This window comes from Ursus maritimus, unplaced genomic scaffold, assembly GCF_017311325.1.
Source record: "Ursus maritimus isolate PB19 unplaced genomic scaffold, ASM1731132v1 scaffold_9, whole genome shotgun sequence".
NCBI lineage: Eukaryota > Metazoa > Chordata > Mammalia > Carnivora > Ursidae > Ursus > Ursus maritimus.
The window spans coordinates 37592561-37615682 of NW_024427107.1; the positions used below are offsets into that span (position 1 = coordinate 37592561).

General features: G+C 38.7%; 1 protein-coding gene across 1 annotated transcript in view; it reads left to right on the forward strand.

Annotated features, from left to right (window-relative positions):
* SLC26A7 (solute carrier family 26 member 7) overlaps positions 1–23122 on the forward strand; it is a 108304-nt gene that overhangs the window by 12284 nt on the left and 72898 nt on the right. The window contains exons 2-3 of the mRNA XM_008689134.2: positions 12787–12897; positions 14688–14860. Of these exons, the coding sequence (XP_008687356.2) occupies positions 12787–12897; positions 14688–14860 (284 nt within the window). The remainder of the gene's footprint in view (positions 1–12786; positions 12898–14687; positions 14861–23122) is intronic.

A 23122-nucleotide genomic window follows, 5' to 3' on the forward strand; every position in this document is an offset into this window, starting at 1 on the left:
CTTTGACATCTCCAATTAGCAGCCCTCCTCTTGGGTGGGGGAGGTGGAGGGTGGTGGGGAGAAGGGGTCTGAGAACTTCTGCTCCACTGCTTGAGCTGAGGTCGTAGCTGTAACTGGAGAGAGTGGGATAGAATCAAGCCATTTGAGAAAGTAGGATTGAGGTCAAGTTCAGGAAGTGAGCTAAGACATACAAATTCAGCCTGGTGGGTATACAGTTTAGCACCTGGATGTCCACCAGTGAGAGCAGGACACAAAAGGTAAAACTGGGGACTAAAGTGTCAGAAGCTAAAGTGAAATATAGGAACAACTCAGGATTAGGACCTGGGTCCAAGATTCTGGATAAAAAGGGTCTGAGTTATAGTCTAGGAAACCAGCAGCATGGACAGATCTCAATGTCTTTTCTAATTTTCTACCCAGTATATGAGCAGGCTTCAAATTTCGGTGGTTGGACTTGAGCCCATGGGAGGCAGTGAGAAAATACTCCTGGCTGGCAAAGAGAGGGAAGAAGCATTAGCCAGCAGTTAACATAAAGAGGGACGAAAGTTCTTGCCCTCTGCTGCTCCGTGGTCTAGTGTTTTGTCTAGATGGGTGTTATGGAAATGTGGTCCTCAGAAAAAACACTGAAAGATGCCATGGGGCAATTCCTGTTCAGATTTACTCAGGTAGAATGTTCAAGGGGAAAGAACATCAGGACCTATGAGAAGTCTTAAAGCTCCCAGGCATTCTCGGTCCAATGTGGTTAGCACCTCTCAGAAAACTGGCCTTCAGCACCGTTGGGTTGATACTGGCCTCTGCAACGAACTGCTTATTAACCTCATTTCCTGAACTATTTACAGTTTCTTGACTACCTGACCTCGCTTATGCCTCCATCCAACAGATAACCAGTACCTTTCTTTGCTTTGACCCTTTGTTTCTCTCCTCATATCCTGGGTAAATGGATATCTGACAAATCTGGGTAAATGTATCGTGTTATTTCTAGGACCCTTTCCGTCTTTATTAGGGCCCCGTGAAAAAGATCCCAGTACTTTGCTTGACACATAATAGTTTACTTATAAATGGAAAGAATTTTTCTTATCTTCCTTAACAGTAGATCTCACAATCTAATTGAAGACCGAGACACAAAAGCAGATAATTATAATAATTTTGGAGGTAGTATAAATGAGGAATATACAAGGTATGGTAATTACATTGATAGCACGATCAAGTCTTGCTGGAGTGGGGTTGAGGTTTGTAGTTAGGGAAACTTCAAGAGGAAATTATACTTTGACTGGCTCTTGAAGGCTAAATAATAGTTTCCCAGGTAGTCCATAGATGAAGGCCCTATGGACAGGAGAAAAAAACATATGCAAGGGTAAGAAGAATGAAAGAACACAGTTTGTTGAAATACTCATTGGTAATCTCATTTGATGGGAGTTGTAGCTGGAGAGGGTAGCAGGGCCCACATCGTAAAAGGCTCAAACAACATGGACAAAGTGTTTGGGCTTATTTTCCAAGGTGATGGAGAACATTGGTGAATCTTGAGGGATGCCAGGGTGTGACAAAGGTTTGTGTTACTGAATAATCACTCTAGCAGCAGCTTCTATTACATAGTTGGCAGAGGCAAGAGACTAGTTAGGAAAGACTAGTTAGGAGAAATTCTAAATAGGAAAGAGTATAGTCATGGGGTTGGATGGGTTAATTCTTGATTAGTTTGTAGAACAGAAAGAGAAACCAGAATGGAAGCAACTTCGGGGAACACTGACATTTCAGGGGCTGAGTAGCTAGCAAAGGGGAATAATAACACATGGCCCCTAAGCATCATGGTGCCCTGGGATCAGTAGGTCAGAGTTCTAGGAAGAGTGTGGTTGACATGGTAGAATGTATGTATGAAACATAGAGTTCCCAGGACATAAAGAATGAACCGAATGTGAAATTCGACAAGAGCCCTGGAAAATATTTTTAATGATAAACTCAGATGTACCAGAACAAAGTGCTTCACAGCTCTTTAGGAATGAGGGCAACTTGTGGAAAAAAATTCTCTCTATCCTCAACCACCACTTCAGTTCTTATCTTTCAATATAACTTTCTGTGACTATGGCTCCCATATTTCTCTATCTTCTCTGAACTCTGACCATACTGATGATTCTATAAACTGCACGTATAATTGTTTGTTTCAGGCAAGAACCGTAGAGTTCATATCTCATGTTCCTTTGTATCTCTAATGAAATTGAATGTGGATTTGGGTACACAGTAAAAGGTTTAAGTACTTACAGAGTAACTGTCAGAAAGACCTCAATTTTGAATTCCAGCTACATCACTTGTTCAACTTTTTTAGCTGCTTCCTGTATGTACAATTGGAATAATAACACCCAATACATAGAGTTACTTTGGGGATTAAATGAGAGAAAATAAAGTGCTCAGGACGGAATCTGGTACAAAAGAAGTGCTTAATAAATGTTATTTTAATGCTATGATTGCTGTCTTCTATTTCCCATGAGAACGTAAACTCCAGAAAGGTGGGGATTTTTATCTGGGTTGTTAATCGATATACGTCAAGTGCTTGGCACATAGTACGGGTTTCATTTAAGACAGATGTCTTCCTACGTCTAGGTTTTAGCTCTGCTAACTAAAGGTAAAAAGAAGGTAAGAAGATGGAAAATACCAGTTTTTACCTGAAATCTTCCAAAACGATTAAGTTAGAGAAATTCTAGGCATCTTACAAAATGTTAAGGGGGCCCTCCCAAATTCTCTAGGATGGGTACTTGAAATCTTACTTCTAACTATTACTGATAGCAATTGCTAGACAGATATCATTGAACACCTGCAGGCACTCAGTGCATGAATGTGCACGTATTCTGTCTCTCTCCCACTTCCCTTCCCTCCCCTGCCTGCCCCGTTAAAAAACAGAAACAGAAATGAAAACAAATCCAAAAGGGAATGGGAAGAGGTGCCAAATAACCGAATTAGCATTTTAGGCTCATTGTATCATTCTGTTTGGGTCTCAAGGCCTGTGAGTCAGCACTTACATCCATGACTGGGTCAAAGAACGTTTTAATGACTATTTGTACCCCGTGGGTTCATGATCACTGTCATTTAGCTTGTTGTGTGTAAACTGGGGGTGTTGCTGGAGGACGGCACTGGGCAGACAGGAGGCTCGTTCTTGCTTTGGTAGGATCAGTGTGGCCAAGCCGCCTGGCTCTGAGGCTGCATCGTGTGAGGAGGGAGCGGCAGCCCCACTGTGGCTGTACGCGCTGGTCTGCACAGACAAGGGCTTCTCAGTTTTGTCGGGAGTCAGAGATTAGTGAAGTGCGCCTTTCCTCTGCTCAAACAGTTCCTCGTTTTCATATGGGCCTTTCTGTTTGCTCTTAACACACGTAGGCGCTTGAAACTGGTGAGCTAATGAATCCATTCAGGAAGTAGCTGGGTTATGTTTAAGAGTAAATTAATCCTTTCCGAGCATGGTGGCCACACATACTCCATTTTTGAAATGATTGAAGCCATCACAGCCAGAAAAGTGATACAATCTCACATGCATGGTCTGATATTTACTTACATAATTATGTCACTAAGGCTAAGGGATTACTTCTTTTTTTCCCTCTGAAAATTACGTTTTGAATATAGTTAGGTAACAACTCTAGTATTAAAAATATTAAAGGATGGAAGTGACCCGGAGAAAGTCCTTCAAACTGACCTAGTTCAAGACCCGGAAACCAGGGACCCCTGTTGCAGTCTCTTTCTCTTCCTAATTAGGGGGTCTCAGAGTCCCAAGTAAATACCGTAAGAAGAAACGAAGCGGCGGCGTATGTTGTGTATATTTGAGTTTATACTTGCACACTTGACTCTGGCTCCTGTGATCCTTGAACGCCGCACAAAATCAGACCCTTCCTTTATCATTTCTCCTCCCCTTTCCCTTTCCCTTCTTCTAATACACCCTGGCTAGTTATTTCCAGGGAGAGCTTTGCAGCCAGCCTTTCCCAGTGCACCCTTAGGAACCCCTCTTCCTTAGGGAATAATAATACACACTTGCAAAATGTTCACAAGTTATTCTCTCAACCTGTTCGTCTTTCTTAAAAGCTTGCTGTCTCATTCAAGGGCATTATCCCCCAGACACTCCTCTCAAGGAGAGGCTCATCGTCCTCCCATAGCCTTTGGTAATTCACATAGAAAACACATCATACTTGTAGCTCCATGCTGAATCCATCATCTTCAGTACTGCATCTCCATTTGTTTGTGCCCCTTCAAGGTCAATTGTCTTCCATGGTCATGTATATTCGTAAAATTTCCAAAGTGAGGTATTTTTAGTAGAAGTTGATTAAGAATACTGCCTCTTCACAACTCAGCTGCCCTTGGGTCATGCCTCTTCTGTCGGGAGGCATTGGCATGACTGTGGATATTTTTGGGATCTGGCTAAGAGGAAGTTGCCACAAGTGGCTGACACGGACAGAGATGAAATAACACTAATCAGACAGTAATATAACAAGGGCATTATCAAGAAACTGGATAATTAATGTCAGCAGTTCTCAAATAATATGTTTCAGCACAAGAAAACTTGAAATGCCCTGAAATCTTACAGCTATCCAAAATCTCAAAAGAGGCTTTCTCAATTTGACAGTTTGAATTGCAAATGATATTAATAACTAGTTATACAGCTAAAATAAAAATTTCTGATCTATCAGTAATAAAAAACAAACTTAAATACACAATGATTACTTTAGTCTGATTCCTCAGAAACTGGAGCCTGAGTCAGAGAGCTTCTGTGCAACTTTGTAATTAGGGAATGTTAAGCCCAGAGGGCAGGGGGAGGGACTGTGAAGGGAAGACAACAGGAGGATGCCTGTAATGGGGTTGGCTCTCTCCAAGGGTGTCACATGGACTGGCATGGGGGCCGTGCCCCCAAAGTTATCGACTGCACCTCCAGACCATCTTTCAGTTGGGAGAAATGAGGAAACGTGTATTCACTAGTTTACTCTGTCACTGGTCAAAGTCACACCCCTTGGGTGCTCCTCTGAGCTGACATGTGGGAGTCTGGGCATTAACAGAATCGCAGAGCAGGTGTCAACAGAGAAACGGCAGGGTGAGAAAAAAAGAAACTGTCAAATTGCACTGCGTGGAGTCTGACAGCCCCTGCAGAGCTATGAGAGACGGCCGAGGCCAAGAACACCTGAAATGATATATTAAAAATCTCTGATGTGCAAGAGGAAAGCCATATTTATCTTTCCATTCTCTCTATAGCAACAATTACAAATATCATTGTCAGATAAAGAAGTGTTCAAAGAATATCCAGCCTAAAATTATAAGGGGGATAAAGATGTATAGAGTTACATCAGGCAGTTAATTAATAAAAATAGCATATTATTTTTTATGGATATTTGGTCATGGAGCTTGTCGGCTTTTTAGAATTTATAATTTAGTGTAATTTCTCAGTGTAAATAAATATTCACCTTTGTAACTAATTTTGTGTTGTAACTTTATCTTTTTTCTAGGAAGCCTTTCAAAATGTATAAGATTTAGGGCTCATAAAACCTGACTGCCTGGGGGCGCCTGGATGGCTCAGTTGGTTAGGCATCCAACTTTTGATTTCGGCTCGGTTCATGATCTCAGGGTTGTAGGATCAAGCCCTGCATTGGGCTCTGCACTGGTCATGGAGCCTGCTTGGGACTCTCTCTCTCCCGCTTCCTCTGCGCCTCTCCTTTCTCTCTCCCTCCCTCTCTAAAAACAACAAAAAATCTGACTGCCCAAGGGCTCATGTGTATCCTGTCTTAAAACTAATAAGAAAATAAACTCTGCTTTCCTTGATCCCGTGTCTTCATTTGGCCCCAAGCCTTTTTCTCTTCTCTTCACTAATAAGGTTTTTCAGGGGTTGGTTCATGTTTCCTGCCTCTTCTCCCTTCACTCAAGTCCATTCCTTAACACCCCCCCGCCCCAGCTTACTATTCGCCAAGATTGCTCAGTCAGGTCATCAGCGGCTCTTCTGTTATCCAATTCAAAGGACATTTCTGGTCTTTGTCATGCATATTGCCACAGACTTTGGCTTTGGTTCTTTACGCCCTCTTCCCCTAATTCTCTTCCTATGCATCCGGCAGTTCCTTCACTCCTCTAATTTCGGTGTTGATCTGTTGATCACACCTTCAGCCTTCTTATGCTAACCTGCTAACCAGGTTGTTAGCTGGTTCCTGCTACATCCACTCACGTTCAGTCAGTCACCTTTGGCCCTGTGACATGTTCTAGGAAGAAAATGCTCTGTGTTAAAGCCACAGGCCAAGGAACTGATTTGTTTTTTGACTGTGTGTAATGCCTCTCTATATGGGATGGAACCGCATTTCCTTTCTCTACTGCAAATACCTGGGTATCTGCAGGAGCTCCGTAACGGTTTTCTTTCCACTGATCTTGTGTGTCTTCCACATAACTGCCAGAGTGATCACTTTTAAAAAGCAAATCACATCACCTTGCTTCCATCTAATGACTTCTCTAACATTCAGGATAATGTTAAGGTTGCTTTCAAAAGTAGCAAAAATGTATAAGTCGTATAGGTTTATAAACTTAAGGTAAAAGGTGAAAAGATTTCAAAGATGTATAAAAAGATGTATAATCTCTTTCTCGGATTTTTACATAAAGTATTACATAAAAAAATATACCCCTATAACTTGTTTGTCATGTCTAACAATATATAATGGACATATCTCCAGGTTAATGGATATGGGTCTAATTCATTCTTTTTGATAGCTGCATAATATTCCATAGAAGTTCTGTTATACCGCAATTCATCTAATGGTCTCCATATTGAAGAATATTCAGGTCTTCTCATCTTTAATTACTATGTAAGGTGTTTTAATACATAGGATTAAATATTCATTCTTAAGTGATTATGTGTTCATTAAACAATTCCAATAAAAGTGTACTAGAATTTCATAAAACATACATGCATCCCATGTCCTTCTCTAAACCAGATGCTTTGGTGAAGGGAATGCAAATCTCTGACTGGCCAGTCTGAGCCGTGGGTCCCCGCCTAGAGCTTGGGGCAGGCAGGGGTCAACTGCCCTTTCTCAGCCCATGCTCTTTGGGTGGCAGGAGGGACTTTCTGAAGGAAATTGGTGTCTTACTACCAAAGGAAGGGAGACTGGAGATGGGTGGCTAAAAACAGCAAATGTTTTACCACAGAAGCTAATGACCTATTCAGCTGGGGGCAGGTGGTGATTCCCATGTTGTGGGCAGGGATTCCATCCTATGGGAGTGGAGGAGGAACAGAAATACTTTGAAGTGTTCCATATTATCTCCTTGGCAATGACGTCTGACTTGGGAAGAATTCAGTTGGCTTGAAGCTGTGGTGGTGGCTTTGGTCAACTTGGGGATACTTGTCCATGTTGTTTGCTCTACAAATGGAGGCTATATGCCTTATCTAAAATTGAGAAGTGAATATTCTCAGCGATATATAGGAGTCAGTGGTAACTAATCAACTGAGATGTGTAAGGACCCAGAGTTTTTCCTGCTAGAATCCATGGATGAAGAGAGGGCATGTCTAGGCTTTGCTTCTCTTGAGGTCCTAATTGTTGGTGGTCTTTGTGATATGAAAAATTCCCTTTTTTCATGTTGCCAGTAACCTGCGCAGAAACATTCCACACTGTGTGTGAGTCCTGACTTTGCATGTGTGTATGGCCACATATTTTAAGTTAGTTTTTATTTTTCCATTTATAAACAGACCAATTCTGCTTTTACTCTTGAGACAAATGACTCTTCATTTGAACAGGAAATAAAATGTGTAGCTAATAGGCCAGTTGTAGGGATTCAATATTGTTGTCTTCCCACTGTCCCAATGTCTTGATTCTAGATATTTCTGCCACCTTCTCTGAATCAGAAAATATGAGATTATTTTAAAAACAGAGAAAGAGAGGGGCACCTGGGTGCCTCAGTTGGTTAAGTGTCTGCCTTCAGGTCATGATCTCAGGGTCCTGGGATCCAGCACGCATTGGGCTCCCTGCTCTGTAAGGACCCTGCTTCTCCCTCTGTCCCTCTACCTGGTTCTTGCTCTTTCTGTCTCTCTCTCTCAAATAAATAAATATAATCTTTAAAAGATGCTATGAAAATAGAGCAAGAGAGAAGGAGGGAGAGAGAGACAGCGAGGGAGGAAGGTGGGGAGAGCAGAACCATATAACACCTTATTAGGTAGTATTTTCTCCTTTTAAACTGCTAACCTGGAAAAGTACCTCAGGATCACCTTGACTTCCATTTCCTTTGTCCATACAAGCTGCCCTTTCATTTTCATTAACAAGGCTAGTCATAAGAACCTTAAGTCGGTGATTAAGGAATGCAGCACAGGACTGGATCCTTTACTTCCTTCCTTTGAGTCTTATTGTTAGTGCTTTCTCTAAATTCCGAACACTTTCTCTTACTCTCTTGGGATTATCGGTGCTTAGTCCTACTCTTCGGAATGAGAACTTTTAAGTGCTTCTATCTTTAGCAATTCTGGGCTCAGAATAAGTTCTGAAATGCACACAAAAATACTTCTGATCCTCAATATTCATGACATCACTCTGCCACCTCCACTTGCCAGCCCCTAGGCATTTATAAGAAATAATTAAGCTTTTGTTATTGGCTTTTACTCCTATGAAGTATCTTTACTGAGCGGGTGTCATTTGGATAATGCTATTATTTATTAAGTGGTAAGACTTATTTGGATAAGAATCTCGGCTTTGGTTTTAAAATAAAACCAGGGGTTAGGGGGGCAGGTGACAAACACCACCTGCCCCCTGGTTGAATAGATTATTAGCTTCTATCTCAAATCTTAGAGTTGCTCCTCTATCATATCCAAATGCAACGATTCATCTGTGGGCTCAGCATTTAGAACTGAAAAGTAATGTTTGTTTTCTGCTTGGCAACTTAAATTGAATACAGTGCTTTTACATGATTTTGAGAAATGAATATTTTTGAGATTGACCAGACTAAAAGCTTCCCATTTTTACAGAAGATAAGGGAAAGCTATCTATACTTTTCTGAGGGGTCGTTCCTCAGTCACAGGTCACAAATAAGGACGGGGTTGATCATCCAGTAGGGGGCACCCTTTTCTAATTTGCATAGAGCACTGAGTGACGTTGCACCAGCTCCGTTCAGTTAGCTGCAGGCTGGACAGAGGCCAGGGTGTTTGCATGAGGCAGTCAGCCTGGGTTCAGCCTTCTTGATATTTTTGTGAGTATTTTCTTTTGTGTGTACTAGAAATTGGAGAGATTAATGAGACAATTCAATTGTATTACTTCCTATAGAAATTCACAGAGTTTTGAAAGACTGACCACAGTTCTAAGGGGAGTAAAACCAGGGCTTCTGAGTCCTAGCTGCCTGACCTTAGAATAAACAGGTGAGGCCACTAAGCCAACAGAACATGGAGTCTCCAACAGAGTGGCTCTCCACGTGTAACCCCAGCACCCGATCCCCAACTTCCAACACATTACTTAATTTCTAGACAGGATCTTTTGCAATTCCAGGTTTCTTTGATTTTTCTGAACAATTGCTATCATGTAAATCCAGCTAAAAGGGCTGAAACAGAATTAAAAAACTATATCTTAAAGTATTAAACATCATCTTCTCTGTGATAAACAGTTCTCTTTCTCATCAGTAGCGACTGTGTGGCTTTCTAGCCACTTCAACCAAGAGATTATAATAGGAGCAGAGGCAGAGACTCAAGAGCGACCTACCAGCCTCAGTGCTTCTTCTCGCTCAGGGGTCAGGTACTGTGTTTAGGGAAACCATCCGCACTGCAGCCCGCCTGGGGTGGAGGGGCAAGGGGAATGGTGGGAAATGTTTGACTTCATGCTCAGGGCCCCTCCAAAGTATGGTAGTGTTCACAAGCCCTGAAGCTACTAATGGTGTTGATGTGGGAATAAGGAGTCTTTTCTGTTTCTGTACTATAATAGCCATTACTACACCCACAAAACATGTTTTCTTAAAAATCGCATCTTTCAAACCCTTCAGAAAGTGACCATTCTTTTGTGGTTATATCAGACTTGCATTACCAATATATGATTTTTGATCTTTAAAAATAATCAGCCATCTAAAGACCTTAAGGTTTGGGCTCCCTCCTCCAACCTGTCTCTCCACCCCCCCCACTTCCCCTTTGCTCTCTGTTTCCTCCCTATCCCCTTTTGGAATCCTTTGGCCTGATACTTACTTTGTTTTTGTTTCTTGATCCTTCTTTTTGTTGTCTTGTTTCTCTTCTAATCTAAGTTAGATTAGGTAATACATATATTTATTAGCATTTGCATTATTTCCTCCCCAAATAATAGAATTGGAGAGTTGTAATCTTGCTCTTAACCCTGTTTCATAAACATGGAGGAGAGTGTAGGTAATTCTGGTAATTTGTAAGTGACTCGAACTAGTTGATATTTTTATCATTTTTGGCGTCTTTACCATATTTTAGCTGGGTGATTGTGCGGGTATGAAAATATATATGTGGCTTATTTTGTGACCCAGAAAAATAAATGAATCAGAATAAGAAAACTTTATCCAGCCCCCCGTGCTTTGTATGGAAGGATGGCTTGGGTTTTATGGTTCTTATTTGTGGAAAGAGTATTTGACATTGTAAAGCACCGTTTGTCTGCATCCATCCACTCCTCTTTTATTTTGGCCGTTGCTCATTGCCAGCTTAGCAGAGAAGCAGATTCTGGCTGAGGGTGAAACACATTGTTGCTCAAAGGGAAAGCTCAGCATCAGTGTCGGATGAGATGAAGGAAGTGTCTACAGGATTTCTGGTCTTTGAGGTTGTTTTTGTAGAATCTACTGAAGTAATATTTTACATTTTTAGGTTCCGAGATCTCTTAAAGATTTGGGTTAAACATGTTTTACATGATTATTCCCATTTTAATTTGATAAGAGTATGAGATCTGAAGAAATTCTGTTTTTGAACGGATTTTGCCATATATAGATTTTGCATGGGATTAAAGAGAGACGGAGAAGGAGAGAGGGAGAGGGAAATTGGAGGGAGAGGAAAAAGGGAAAGAGTAAGGGGGGAGAGAGGGAGAGAGAGAGAGGAGTATTATAATAAAGCAAACAGATAAACAGGTAGCTATTCACTGGGCAAAAGGTGAGGATCTCACTGTTTCTAGCTCTGTCTATATGTTTCCTGTTGCAGACAGAATAAAAATGCAGCCAAGTAGGGCAACTCCTACCCTGTTGATATTTATCACATTTATCAAAATTTAGTGTGCATGTAATTCATACAAGATGCTTTTGTTAAAGGTGCTGCATGCAATTGCCCTTTGCCCCCATCATTGATTTAGTAGGTCTGGGTGATCTTCTGAAATGTGGGCCACATTTTTTCTTACCTGGACACGCTCAGCATTCTGTCTTTTGCTAGGTAATATTTTCAGGTAACTCATTCTGAGAATGAAAGGGAAAAGTTATTTTCTAGGTTTCTGTGTGGCAGATATAATGTACAATTTTTACAACGTTGCATAAGCTATAAATGCCAGGAGGGGCTTGTTGGTGGGGTGGGGGAATACTTAACGTCATCCTTCCTAACAACCAGAATGCTGCCTCTCATCCTGCGTGTATGAAATCCTGGAGCAGCCTCTACCACTGCCCCTTCTAGAACCATTTTTTATTCATTTTCACCATTTAGGAATACATGGTAAGCAAATAGCAATCCAGATAGGTTTTTAAAAATAAAGAAGGGACGGACATTGGTAGACATTTTATGTATTTTAATTAAAGCTAAAATGTCTTGTAGTGTTTGAAAAAATATTTGATGTATAAGTACCATTTATTTATTTAGAAAGAAATTAAACTTAATTTTAAAACAGTAAAAGTTAAACGGTAAAAAATATTGATCTTGGAGCCATATTGTCAGGCTCCTTCGTGTGAATAATGAATTAACCTCATATTCAGGTAATCTAGATTCTAATGCTGCCTCCTTCCTCAAGTGTCTTTGTACCTTCGGAAGTGCATTATGTTCAATCAAATGCCTATCAGGAAGTTGTGTAGACTTGAATGGCTCTATCAGCACCTAGCTTAACTAGCCGTTTAATGCCAAGGACCAGCCACCAGCAAGATCACTTTAATGAGCTCATACTCACATGTATTTTGGTCACATGTAAACCACTAGTGGTCATTTCGACATGTCTAAGTAAAGTTTCAATGTGTGTGTAACATACAAACTATGTAGGCAGTGGTATCTGTGAGGAATAAAAATGAACAGTTATGGGTTACTCCTTACCTACTCTTTGAATAAACAAAGTTGATTTTTTTTCACTCTAAGAAACTATATCTGAAATAGGTTGGGGTCCAGGATGGCAAGTGCGTGGGTTCACACGTTGCCCCGCCGCTGTGACACAGTGTAAGGCCGGCCAACCAGCTGCCAGCCATCAGCCTTGAGTGCACATCCTTCTTGCCCCAGCCTTCCTGATCTTCTCCTCTGCCAGCAGTAATGCTGCTAGCCTGCCTGTCCCACAGATGCTACCATGCCAATGATGACACAAAAAATGTAGAAACGCTTTTCGAAGTGTGTGTGGAGATATTTTGCTTATGATGTTATCACTTTTACCAGGAGGACTTTCTGAACCAATGTTTTCTTGTAGACATCTCTGTAATCAAGGGAAAGACAGTGGTCCAAAAATAATGGTTTTTAGAATTGAAATTTAAATGTGAGCTAATTGAGGGAATTTCCTGTTATTTAGGATAGTAACACTCGAATCTCATTGAGCAAGTAGAATAATTAAGTCATAGTTCCTTTTGTCATTAAAAAAACCAATATCCAATCTGCTTTGTAGTAGACTGTATCTTGGAGTTATAAAATGGTCCTAATTACCTGGGTCTGCTTGACAGGGTTGGCCTTCGCCATTCTCTCATCTGTGCACCCAGTGTTTGGTTTATATGGGTCTCTGTTTCCTGCCATCATTTACGCCATATTTGGAATGGGACGTCATGTTGCCACAGGTAATAATTTCTGTCTCTCTTTATGCTTCTCATGTTACTAATGAAAAGGACTCAGAAGTGCTCATTAGAGGGGTGCCTGGGTGGTACAGTTGGTTAAGCTTCCAACTTATAAACCAGGTTTCAGCTCAGGTTGTGATTTCAAGGTCATGAGATCAAACCCCACAATGGGCTCCACACTCAGCACGGAAACTGCTTACGACACTCGCTCCCTCTCCCTCTGCCCCTTCCTCCACGCTCATGTGTGTGCACATGTGCATGGGCTCTCTCTCTCTACTCCTAAAATAAATAAATAAATCTTGAAAAAAAAAAGTGCTCGTTAGTTACTGATTACAGTTCCAAAGCAATTCTAACTTTACTTCTGAAAACCTCAGCAAATATTAGAGCAAGGCATTTAACTCTCTGTGCCTCAGTTACTCAATATGTACTGTGACTTATTGCTGTATTATTACATAACCAATTTTATTTTAAAGATTCTTTGCATTTTTAAGTTGTAAAAAGGTCATGAGAGAAGGGCATATATTTTGAATTTACAGTGAAATGAGAGAAGGTAAGTTCTTTGAGGGAAAGAAAAAGCTATCAAACTTAGTTACTCAAATATTGAAAAACATTTCTTATGTAATTGATACTTGGACTAAATGATCTTTCAGGTTTCTTTGAAGCTAGAATCCATAATGCCCTTTAATTAGTGTATCTCTTACCTTGTCTACCTCTGCATTACTAAATAAAATGTGAACTATCGCAAATAGTCTGATAATAGAGCAAGCTGGTTAAAACCCTGGGTTGTAGACTTATGTGGTTCTGGGTGTATGTCTTATTTGTTGTCTTATTTGTTGTATGACCTTGGAAAACATTTTAAAGGCCCATTTGCTACTTTCTGGATAGTGAAATAAAAAAAAAAAAACATTCATATGATTGTAGTGAGAATTAGATGAGATAGTTAATGTATAGTGTCTAATTTAGTACTTGCTACATAAGATTTAGTAAGTTAGTTACTATTATTACAAAAATGATACCTTCATCTTAAGTATTAAGGTAATAATGATAAAAATTCTTTTAACTAGAACTATCCATAGAGGCATTTCTATGTATTTTGTGTACTTAAGATCTCAGCCTCAAAGTGTGGGTCTATTTCTTCAGTGGTCAGTTTGTGTTATTGATTGCATTGGTTTCCTATTTCTGATGTGTAACAAGTTACCAGGAGCTTAGTGGCTTGAAATAAGATAACTTTATTATCCTACAGTTTTAGAAGTCAGAAGTCTGAAATGAGTTGCACGGGGCTAATATTGAAATGGAAGAGCTCCCAGTTAACCCCTGAGCCTATTGAGGTTTTCATATTTACCATCTCATTTATATTTCCCCTAAATCCTGAAAGGTAGGTATTACTATCCCCAGCTTACAGATGAAGTAATGCAGACTCAGAGTAATGTGCTTTAAGTCATATTATTGATAAATAGAGGACTTGCATGAAAGTCTAAGCTGTGATCCTAATCCCTGCCCTGAGGATATTCTCTGTGCAGGTAGGTCTGCCGAGGTGGGAAAATGTACGGATGGCCTGGGAAGAGCAAGTAGGTGGGTGTGGCTGTGTGTTGAAGGAATATGTGTATATGTAGGAAAGTGTCTGCTTCTTCTGTGGAGTGGAATGAAGGGTGGACAAGTCGGGATGCTGAAAGGAGTGTTTCCAATAGATCTATTTGGTTTTACACCATGGAGTCAACTTAATGGTGGAATCCATCCATTATTATTGAGTCCGTTACTAACAGAAGATTCCCCCCACTCCCACGCCCTTTTAGGCACCTTTGCCTTGACATCCTTAATATCAGCCAACGCAGTGGAACGGCTTGTCCCTCTGAGCAGCCAGAACTTCACCACACAGAGTAACACAAGTACACTGGGTTTATCGGACTTCGAGCTGCGAAGGATTGGTGTTGCTGCAGCCGTTTCCTTCTTGGGGGGTGTGATTCAGGTAAGTGGCACTGAGACTTGGGAATGAAGAAAAGGAGACCATGGAAAGAAAGGCAGTTGGTGCTTCGCTTTTATTCGTGTTCATGTCTTTGTTTCTATAGATGGATGAAGGGCTGATGTGTTTTATCTTTATGGAAACACTGTCTACTACATAGAGTACTCTGTGCTAGTTGAATAAATGAATCAGAATCAAGAAATCAAAATTACAGAGAAGCAGTTTTTGACTTTTCAAGAATGAGCTTTCTAAAAATATTTTACAAAATGGAATGGGCTTCCTTATATGGCAGTGAGGCAGTCCTTGTGTTCATACAGTGACTGGATCATCACTGTAGGATAAGGTAGGAGAAGTTCCTACAACGGGAAGAGACGTGACCAGATTTCTCAGGTCCTTCCCAATTTTCGGAGTTTATGATGTTAATTCCCTACAGCAGTAGCAAGTGGTATTTCGTTTGTGCTGAAGACGGGCCAGCGTGAGGTCTTTCGACTCAGACCTGCACCAGACTTGGCCCCATTTAGCCTCAGGCAGCTGTTTTGTTGTCTACTCTGCTCTAGTCTTTCTATTTCTTCAAAATATTGGACTATGTAATTTGCTGTTTCTAGTCAGTTGTCAGAATTAGATAATTCAGAAGTGAATATAAGATAAATGTAGGACAGTGCTGACTCTTAGACACGGAATTTGTCGATAGCCCTTTTGGCTTATTCTTCTGTTTTATAATTCTTCCTGGATGACATTTTCTGGGTTGGTAGAGGCTCTGTTTTATAACATTTAACATTATTTACAAGGTCAAAGATGATGTAAAGGCCAACAAGGGAGAAAAATAACTGATGATTGTCTGGAATTGGAAGGATAGAAGAAAAGATGTGATCTAGAGGGAAGGAAACAGAAATTCTTAGAATTACATTGCCTTCCAGCAATGTAAAAAGGGTGGGAGAATTTAGGATGTAAAACCAATATTAATTCAACTCTTCCCAGTTCTTTAGAGAATAGACCCTCTGAGGGACAGCTTTGCCTAGGAGACTACCAGACTAGAAGGCCAATAGGTGTTGTGTATGGTGATGGCTGTGCTTTCATGAAATACAGACTGGTTGCCTGAGTACCCTGCAGCCTTCCTTTTATTTTTTCAAACGTGGATGATGTTCTTGTATTCTGAGATTTGGCAGGCAAGCGTAGTGGGCTCTTCTCCCTCGACTGGCCACTGTGAGCCCTCTAATGGAACTGTCATCTGTGTCCGCCTCAGAAATAATCAGCCATGTGAATTGGCGATTCAAAAATGGATATGTTGTCATAGATTTGGTGTAGGTTTTCCTTAATTTCTGCTCATTTAAAATAAAATAAAAATCTCTATATTAACACAAAAAGATAATATCACTGCTCCTTCTGGTCCCACTATCTTCCACTCATATCTCTCTTTGAATTTATTATTTTTACTAGGTTTAGACTTACTCTTATTCTTTTAAGCATGAAACAAGTAGTTTTAAGTGTATGGTAGTATTTTTAAAAATCCAGGAGATTGTATAACTAACAGTAAGACCCAGCAACCTTCTGCTTCATCTCATTTTAACCATTTTCCATAGTTTAAAACAGTCATCAGGTATTTTGTTATTATCTAGCATATTTGGATTAAGAATTTAAATGATAATAAAATATAAAAGTAAAAGCCAGGATTCTAACAACATAAAAAATAAATGTCTCATTTCTCGGAACGAAACTCCCTAGAATCATGAGAGTACAACAGGATATTATTAAAGATAATAAAAATAATTTGGTTTTCATGGACTTTTATTACATGTAAAATCTGATCCAGAGAGTCGCATGTTTTGTCTTATAACTTCATCAAACATCTGCTTTCCTTTGTCTTTTGCTCTGATCCTGGATATGTGACCTATGTTTTAGCCAATTTTCGAACAGATGGCTGGACTTTATTTGACCTCCAAACTCATCTGTCCATTGTCAACCAGAACCCTAGGGTCTGTTGGGTCTGTTGGATCCAGCTTTTCGGTCATTCTTCCTTTCCTCCTTCAGATCTGAAACCTCCTGAATATGAGGGCAGTCCCAAGGTTTACAGCTTCTACAAACACAGACAGTGTTTGTTTACCTTGTTTTATTTATTTCTAATTCCACCTGATGGAACTATTTAGGTTAATAAGATCATATTAAGGTGTTTGAAACAGTCACATCCAATCTGGTTCACAGATTGTGTATCGGCTGGAAATGCCCTCAGCTCTAAGTAACAGAGATCCCTACTCCCAGATGCTTACTTATACAGACATCTATTGGCATTTTGTGTTGCAAGAGGTCATGGCAGGCAACAGGTTCTCATTGTCTGGCAACCCATTCAATTGATGAACTGATCTGCCTTTTTTATTAGGTAATAAGGTCTCTGTGACTTAGTGCTTTTCCTCTTTTGCCTTCTCTTCTGGTAGTTCATCATTAACCTTTTCCACTAAGTTGTTGCTTTTATTTATCTAACTTCCTTTCCCATGCAACCATTTCTCTATTTCTTTGCTAGACTTATATTCCTTAACATTGTTTTAATGATTCTAGCATGTCTTTCTCTTTAATTTTGACATGTCTTGTGTTATTTTTAGAGGAAACTATGGCATAAAATAATAAAGGAATTAGAATTAAGATGTATACTTATAGCGAACTGTTTTCAAACCATAAAATTTCTGATTTTATTTTGAGATTGCTCCTTTTTTGTCTTTCTTTCAGCTTTCTGCACATTTGTAATATTCTGCTGTGTTTTCTACATAAGACATTATTTGGAACACAAGGTTTTTGAGGTTACAGTATCTTAATCTGTTTTCCAACTTTCATAGCACTTAGCCTAGCACTCCACACATGGTAGATTTGCAGAAAAGTTGGTGAATTAAAAAATGAGCTATTCAGAATCTGAAAATCAAGAAATAGCAGACATCATGCCAGGTAATAATTTTGTGATTTTAAAAGAATTGAGTCTGACATTTGTTAGACTTAATTATTATAACAGGAGGAGACTCTGAGAAAAGGTACATCAGAGAACTGTCATTCTCCCCAGCCCACCTCCAGTCTCCCTCTCCTTTCTGCTCTATTCTCACCCACCTCCTATGGGTAAACTGTCTTGTTCATTTCTGGTTTATACTTTTGCAAAATGAGTGTTTTCTTATTTACCCTTCTTTCTTACATGAAAGGTAGCATTCTTTTGTGTTTGTTTTTCTTCACTTAACAGTAGTATATCCTGGAAATCATTCCATGTCAGCTCCTAGAGATGCCCCTCATGCTTTTTTATTGCTGCATTGTGCTGGGTTGGGCGGATGTGCCATTGTTCAACATATGTCCTGTAATTGGGCATTTCAGTTGATTCCAGCATTTTGCCTTTGTGAACAATGCTACTGTGTATGTGCATGTGTATTTTCATATTGTTGGTGGTGTCTGTTCAGGGTGAATTCCTAGAATGGGATTACTGGATCAGAAGGCCAATGCATATGTAGTTTTGTTAGATATTTTCAAATTCCCTTCCAAAAGGGTTGTAGCAGTTTGGATTCCCACAGAAATACATGAGAACACCCTCAGCCTCACCAACAGAATGTGTTGTCAGACTTTTAAGTTTTAATTAATTAGGTAGGTAAGAAATAATATTCGAGGGTAATTTGCATTTCTTAAATTATGAGTGATGGAAAATTATAACATCTTTGCCTATGTTTAAGACCATTTTGTATCCATTTTGTGGATTATATTTTATATTCATATATTTTTCTAATTTTTCTATTAGGGTTTTAGTCCTTTTTCCCTCAAATTTTAAGAGTTCTTTATATAGTATGGATATTAGCCCTTCATCTGTGATATATGCTGCAAGTATTTTAGTCTAATTCAACATGCAATTTATTTTACCATGCAAATGAAGAAATTTATGTAGTCAGATTTATCGGTCATTTTTTTCATTGCCCCCGGACTTTGTCAATATTAGAAAGCTTTCCATTACACTAAGTGTATAGAGGAATTCACCATATTTTTAAAAATTTAATGTATTAAATTGTTTTCTATATGAGTTTTTTTAAACGTTTACTTTCCTGATCTGTGGGGAGTTTATCTTTGTGTGTGGTGGGAAATAAGGATCTAATTGTATTCTTTTTCCAAGTAGTTGCCCGGTTGAGCCAGTGACGTTCATGAAAGGGTTTACCTTTGCTTCCGCGATTTCTGATGCCACCTTTACCATTTCCACATTTACTTAAATCTGATCTGTTCTATTCTCCTGCGCTGTAAGTGTATTCTTGTGGCAGTAGCATCCTGTTTTAAGTATGGACACTTGTACTGTGGTTTGATCTAGTAGGACCGGTCCACCTTTGTAGGTTTCATGTCTTAGTGTGTTTTTGGCTATGCCTGCAAGTTTCTTCTTTCTCCTGAACTTTAGCATCAACTTGTCTAGCTCCATTTAAAAAAACTTGTTGATATTTTCATTGGGATTGTGTTCAATTGAGATCTTTATGACACGGAGTTATCTTATCCAAGAACAGGTGCCTTTATTTTTGTTCGAGTCTACTTTTGTTAGACTTTCAAGTCTTTCAGGAGTGTTTCCTCATACATGTTTTGCACATTTATTTCTAAGTACTTCATCATCTTTGTTGCCATTATACACGGAGCTTTCTTTACCATTATGTCCTCTAGCTAGTTATTGCTTCTGTCTATAAAAGCTATTGATTTTTTCCCACTCATTTCTTTATTTAACAAATGTATCTGTTAAGATGCTGTCAGCTGCAGAACATATAATTTATACACAAAAGTGGCTTAAAAGATGGAGTTTAGTGTTTCATGTAAGAAGAATTCTGGTAGTAGCAGAGTTCCTGGTTGTTAATTCAGTAACTATAATTTTCTCAATAGCCTGTATTTTTTATAGCTTCCTGCTATGCCATCCTTGACTGGTTACTTTTCTTCCCGGCTGACCTCTCAGTCCATGACTGCACGGTTTCAGAACGCTGCCATCGTGCCAAGCACCATGTCCTCACACAATCACATCAAGACTCAGAAAAATGGCAGTTTCTCCTTGTGCATTTCTTTGTCAGGAGTAAAAACCGACACTAGAAAGTCCCTGGTGGATTTCTGCTGCTTGGAAGTATCACGTGCCCATTCTTAAATGAACTGCCAGTGGGCTGAGGGATAATGTCACCATAATGGTCTTAGACTAATTAAAATTCACTTCTGGGATGTAGAAAGGAACTCCTTCCTTGAATACCTCACTAAAAGAAAAGTGAACAAATTGGGATTCTGCTAGTGATAAAGAATGTGATAGTTGCTAGAAATATTAAACATCAGTGCCAGACACAAAATAACTTTTTGGAACTCTACTCTAGCCAGCTATCTGCTAGACATTGGGAAAACCAGAGAAAGAGAATGAACAGCTCAGGTCACTTTTCATAGAAGATATAGTCTAGTGGGGAGAGGAGTAACTGAGCATGCCATTATCAGGAAAGAATAGTATTCTTATTGGATGAGGAAAGTGAATAAGCAATCTCCAGTATTGCGTACGTGTACTTATGGAGCTTGGTCTGTTCATTATATATCCTGATACCTTATTGAGTTTTGGTTTGTTTTTTTGTTTTTTTGCTATTTAAATGAGTTTTATTATTCATTGATTTTCTAGTATTTTCAGGAGGTATTTTTACTTTTTTTCTTTTTTTTTACAAATTAATATGACTCATGATTTCTCTTGTTCAATTGCATTAGATGATACCTCTGCTATAATGATAAATAATAGTGGAAACAGTAGAGTATTTTTTGGCTTTTCTTGAACTTGCTAAAAATGCCATTAGCCATCTCCATTAAGATGTTAGCCTTGAGAATAGAGTGTATATATTTTACCATGTTAAGGAATTATTTATTGTTTTACATTTTTGTGTATTTAATAGAAATTAGAAAAAGTGTTGAATATTGCTGCAGGCTTTTTCAGCATCTATAGAGATAATCATGTGATTTTTTCCCTATGAAGTCTATTATATGTTATATTAATGGATTTCCTAACATTGAACCAATCTTAAATCACTCAAATAACTCCCACTTGATCATGGTGTGTTTTGTTCTTAATGTGGTTTTAGATTCTGTTCATTAATTTTTTTAAAGATTTTATTTATTTGAGAGAGACAGAGAGAGCACAAGTAGCGGGGGAGGGCATAGGGAGAAGGAGAAGCAGACTCCCCACTGAGCACGGAGCGAGATGCAGGCAGGATGCGGGGCTCAATCCCATGACCCTGATGATCATGACCTGAGCCGAAGGCAGATGCTTAACTGACTGAGCCACCCAGGCACCCCTGGTGGTAATTTCTTGATAACATTCTCTATTTCTTCTATAAAGTTGTCATTTGCAGCACTCTGACTCCCGTATGGTCAAATTTGGTAATCTGTATTTCCCTAGAATATTGTCCTTTTTATCTAGCTTTTCAAATTTACTTGTATGTAGGTCTTTGATATCTTATGATTGTTAAACACTTTCTTGTTTAAATGTTTTCTGCTTTGACATTTTTAGTTTTATATTTATACTTTGCTCTTTTTTTTCTTGATCAAGTTAGCTAGTGGTTTGCCTATTTTAATTCTCTATTTTAAAAAAACTAGGATTTTGAAACAGTATGTCTACTCTTTTCTATTGCTACCTCTACTTTTATTTCCTATCTTTTGCTGTTTTTTTAGTGTAGTTATTCTTTTTCTAGTTTTTGAGTTCAATCATTTATTATAACTTAAAAATTTTTATTGATTAAAAGCATTTAGTGCATTTAGTGAATTTTCCCATGCTCATTGTTTGAAATGTTTTCTATACATTCTGATAGTGTTTAACTGTCAATATTTTTTTAGAAATGCAGTATTTTCAGTTTATATTTCCCCTTTCACCCAAAAATTATTTAGGAAAAGGTTTTATATTTTCAAACAAATGGGCCTTTTTGTTTTTTAATTTTGCCAATAATTTCTGTTGTTATTGCATTGTGGTCAGAGAGAGCTGTTTGTAATATTTCTACATTTTCTAATTTACTGATGTTTTCCTTGTGACCTAATCTATGATCAATTTTTGTGAATGTTTCATGAGCACTTGGGGAGAAGAAGGCATAGTCTCTTAGTGTATAGCTGTAAGTTCTATCTTATTGATTAAGTTATTAAGTTTTTAATATTCTTATTCATTTTTTTTGTCTACTTGGTCTTTCTTGCCCTGAGAATGATGCATTCATTTCTGTAGGCTGCTTTCACCAAATAAACAGACTTGCCTTGTAGCGGTTTGATTACCTTTTAGGTAAGCTGTTTATGTGTCCATCATAAACATAAATGCTTTCAAATATCTCTCATTCATTGTCATTTAGGCAAAGAAGTAATTCCTGTTTCTCTTCTCCTTACCATTTTTTTTTATATTGCTAGTATAAAGTGCATTTATACAACCACAATAATGTAATGTGATAGGTTTCTATGTTGTAGATGAGATTATGGGCCCTTTAAAAACAGCTTTATTGAGGTATAATTACCACACATAAGTTCAGCATATGTAGAGTGTGCAATTTGATGTTTTGACATATGCATGAAGCCAACACCACAATCAAGATAGTGAAAATATCTGTGACTCCCCCCAGTTTTTCCTTGACACTTGACCTTCTCACTGCTTTTGAACTCCCACCTCCCATCAACCATGAATCACTGTAGATTAGTTTGCATTTTCTAGAGTTTCATAAAAACGTATTCACTGTATTATTTTTTTGTCTGGTTTCTTCCCCTCTGTGTAATTTCACTGTTGTTGATTTTCAAGGTTTTTTTTTTTTTTTTTTTTTTTTTTTTTTTTTTTAAGGTTTTTTTTTTTTTTTTTTTTTTTTTTTTTTTGGTAAATGGTTTTGTAACATAGCAAGGACCTCTGTGATTAGAACTCATGGAGTATCTGTAACTGAACTTTATGGTCTGAGAATCTTTTTGTGTCCACTTGTACCATCTATTTCTAAGGTACATTAAGTGTCTCATTTTGCAGAGAAAGTGTTTCTGTTGTAACTGATGCAATTTTGTGCTATTAGTGTTACTTTTCAGAAAAAAAAATAAAAAGGAAACATTTTCTAGCCAAAAAACAGTAGCATCCAAGAGGAATTGCTTGCTCACTCATAGCAATGAGGTGTTAATTTCAAGGCAAGGTGGAGCAGTTTAAAATGCCAATATCAGTAAGCATTTCTGTTGGGGAAACAAACACTCAATAAAAGTTAAGGCACTTTTAAAAACCATTGTTCTCTTCTCCCTGTAGCTTTTATTATTCTCATGTTGGACATTTTGCCC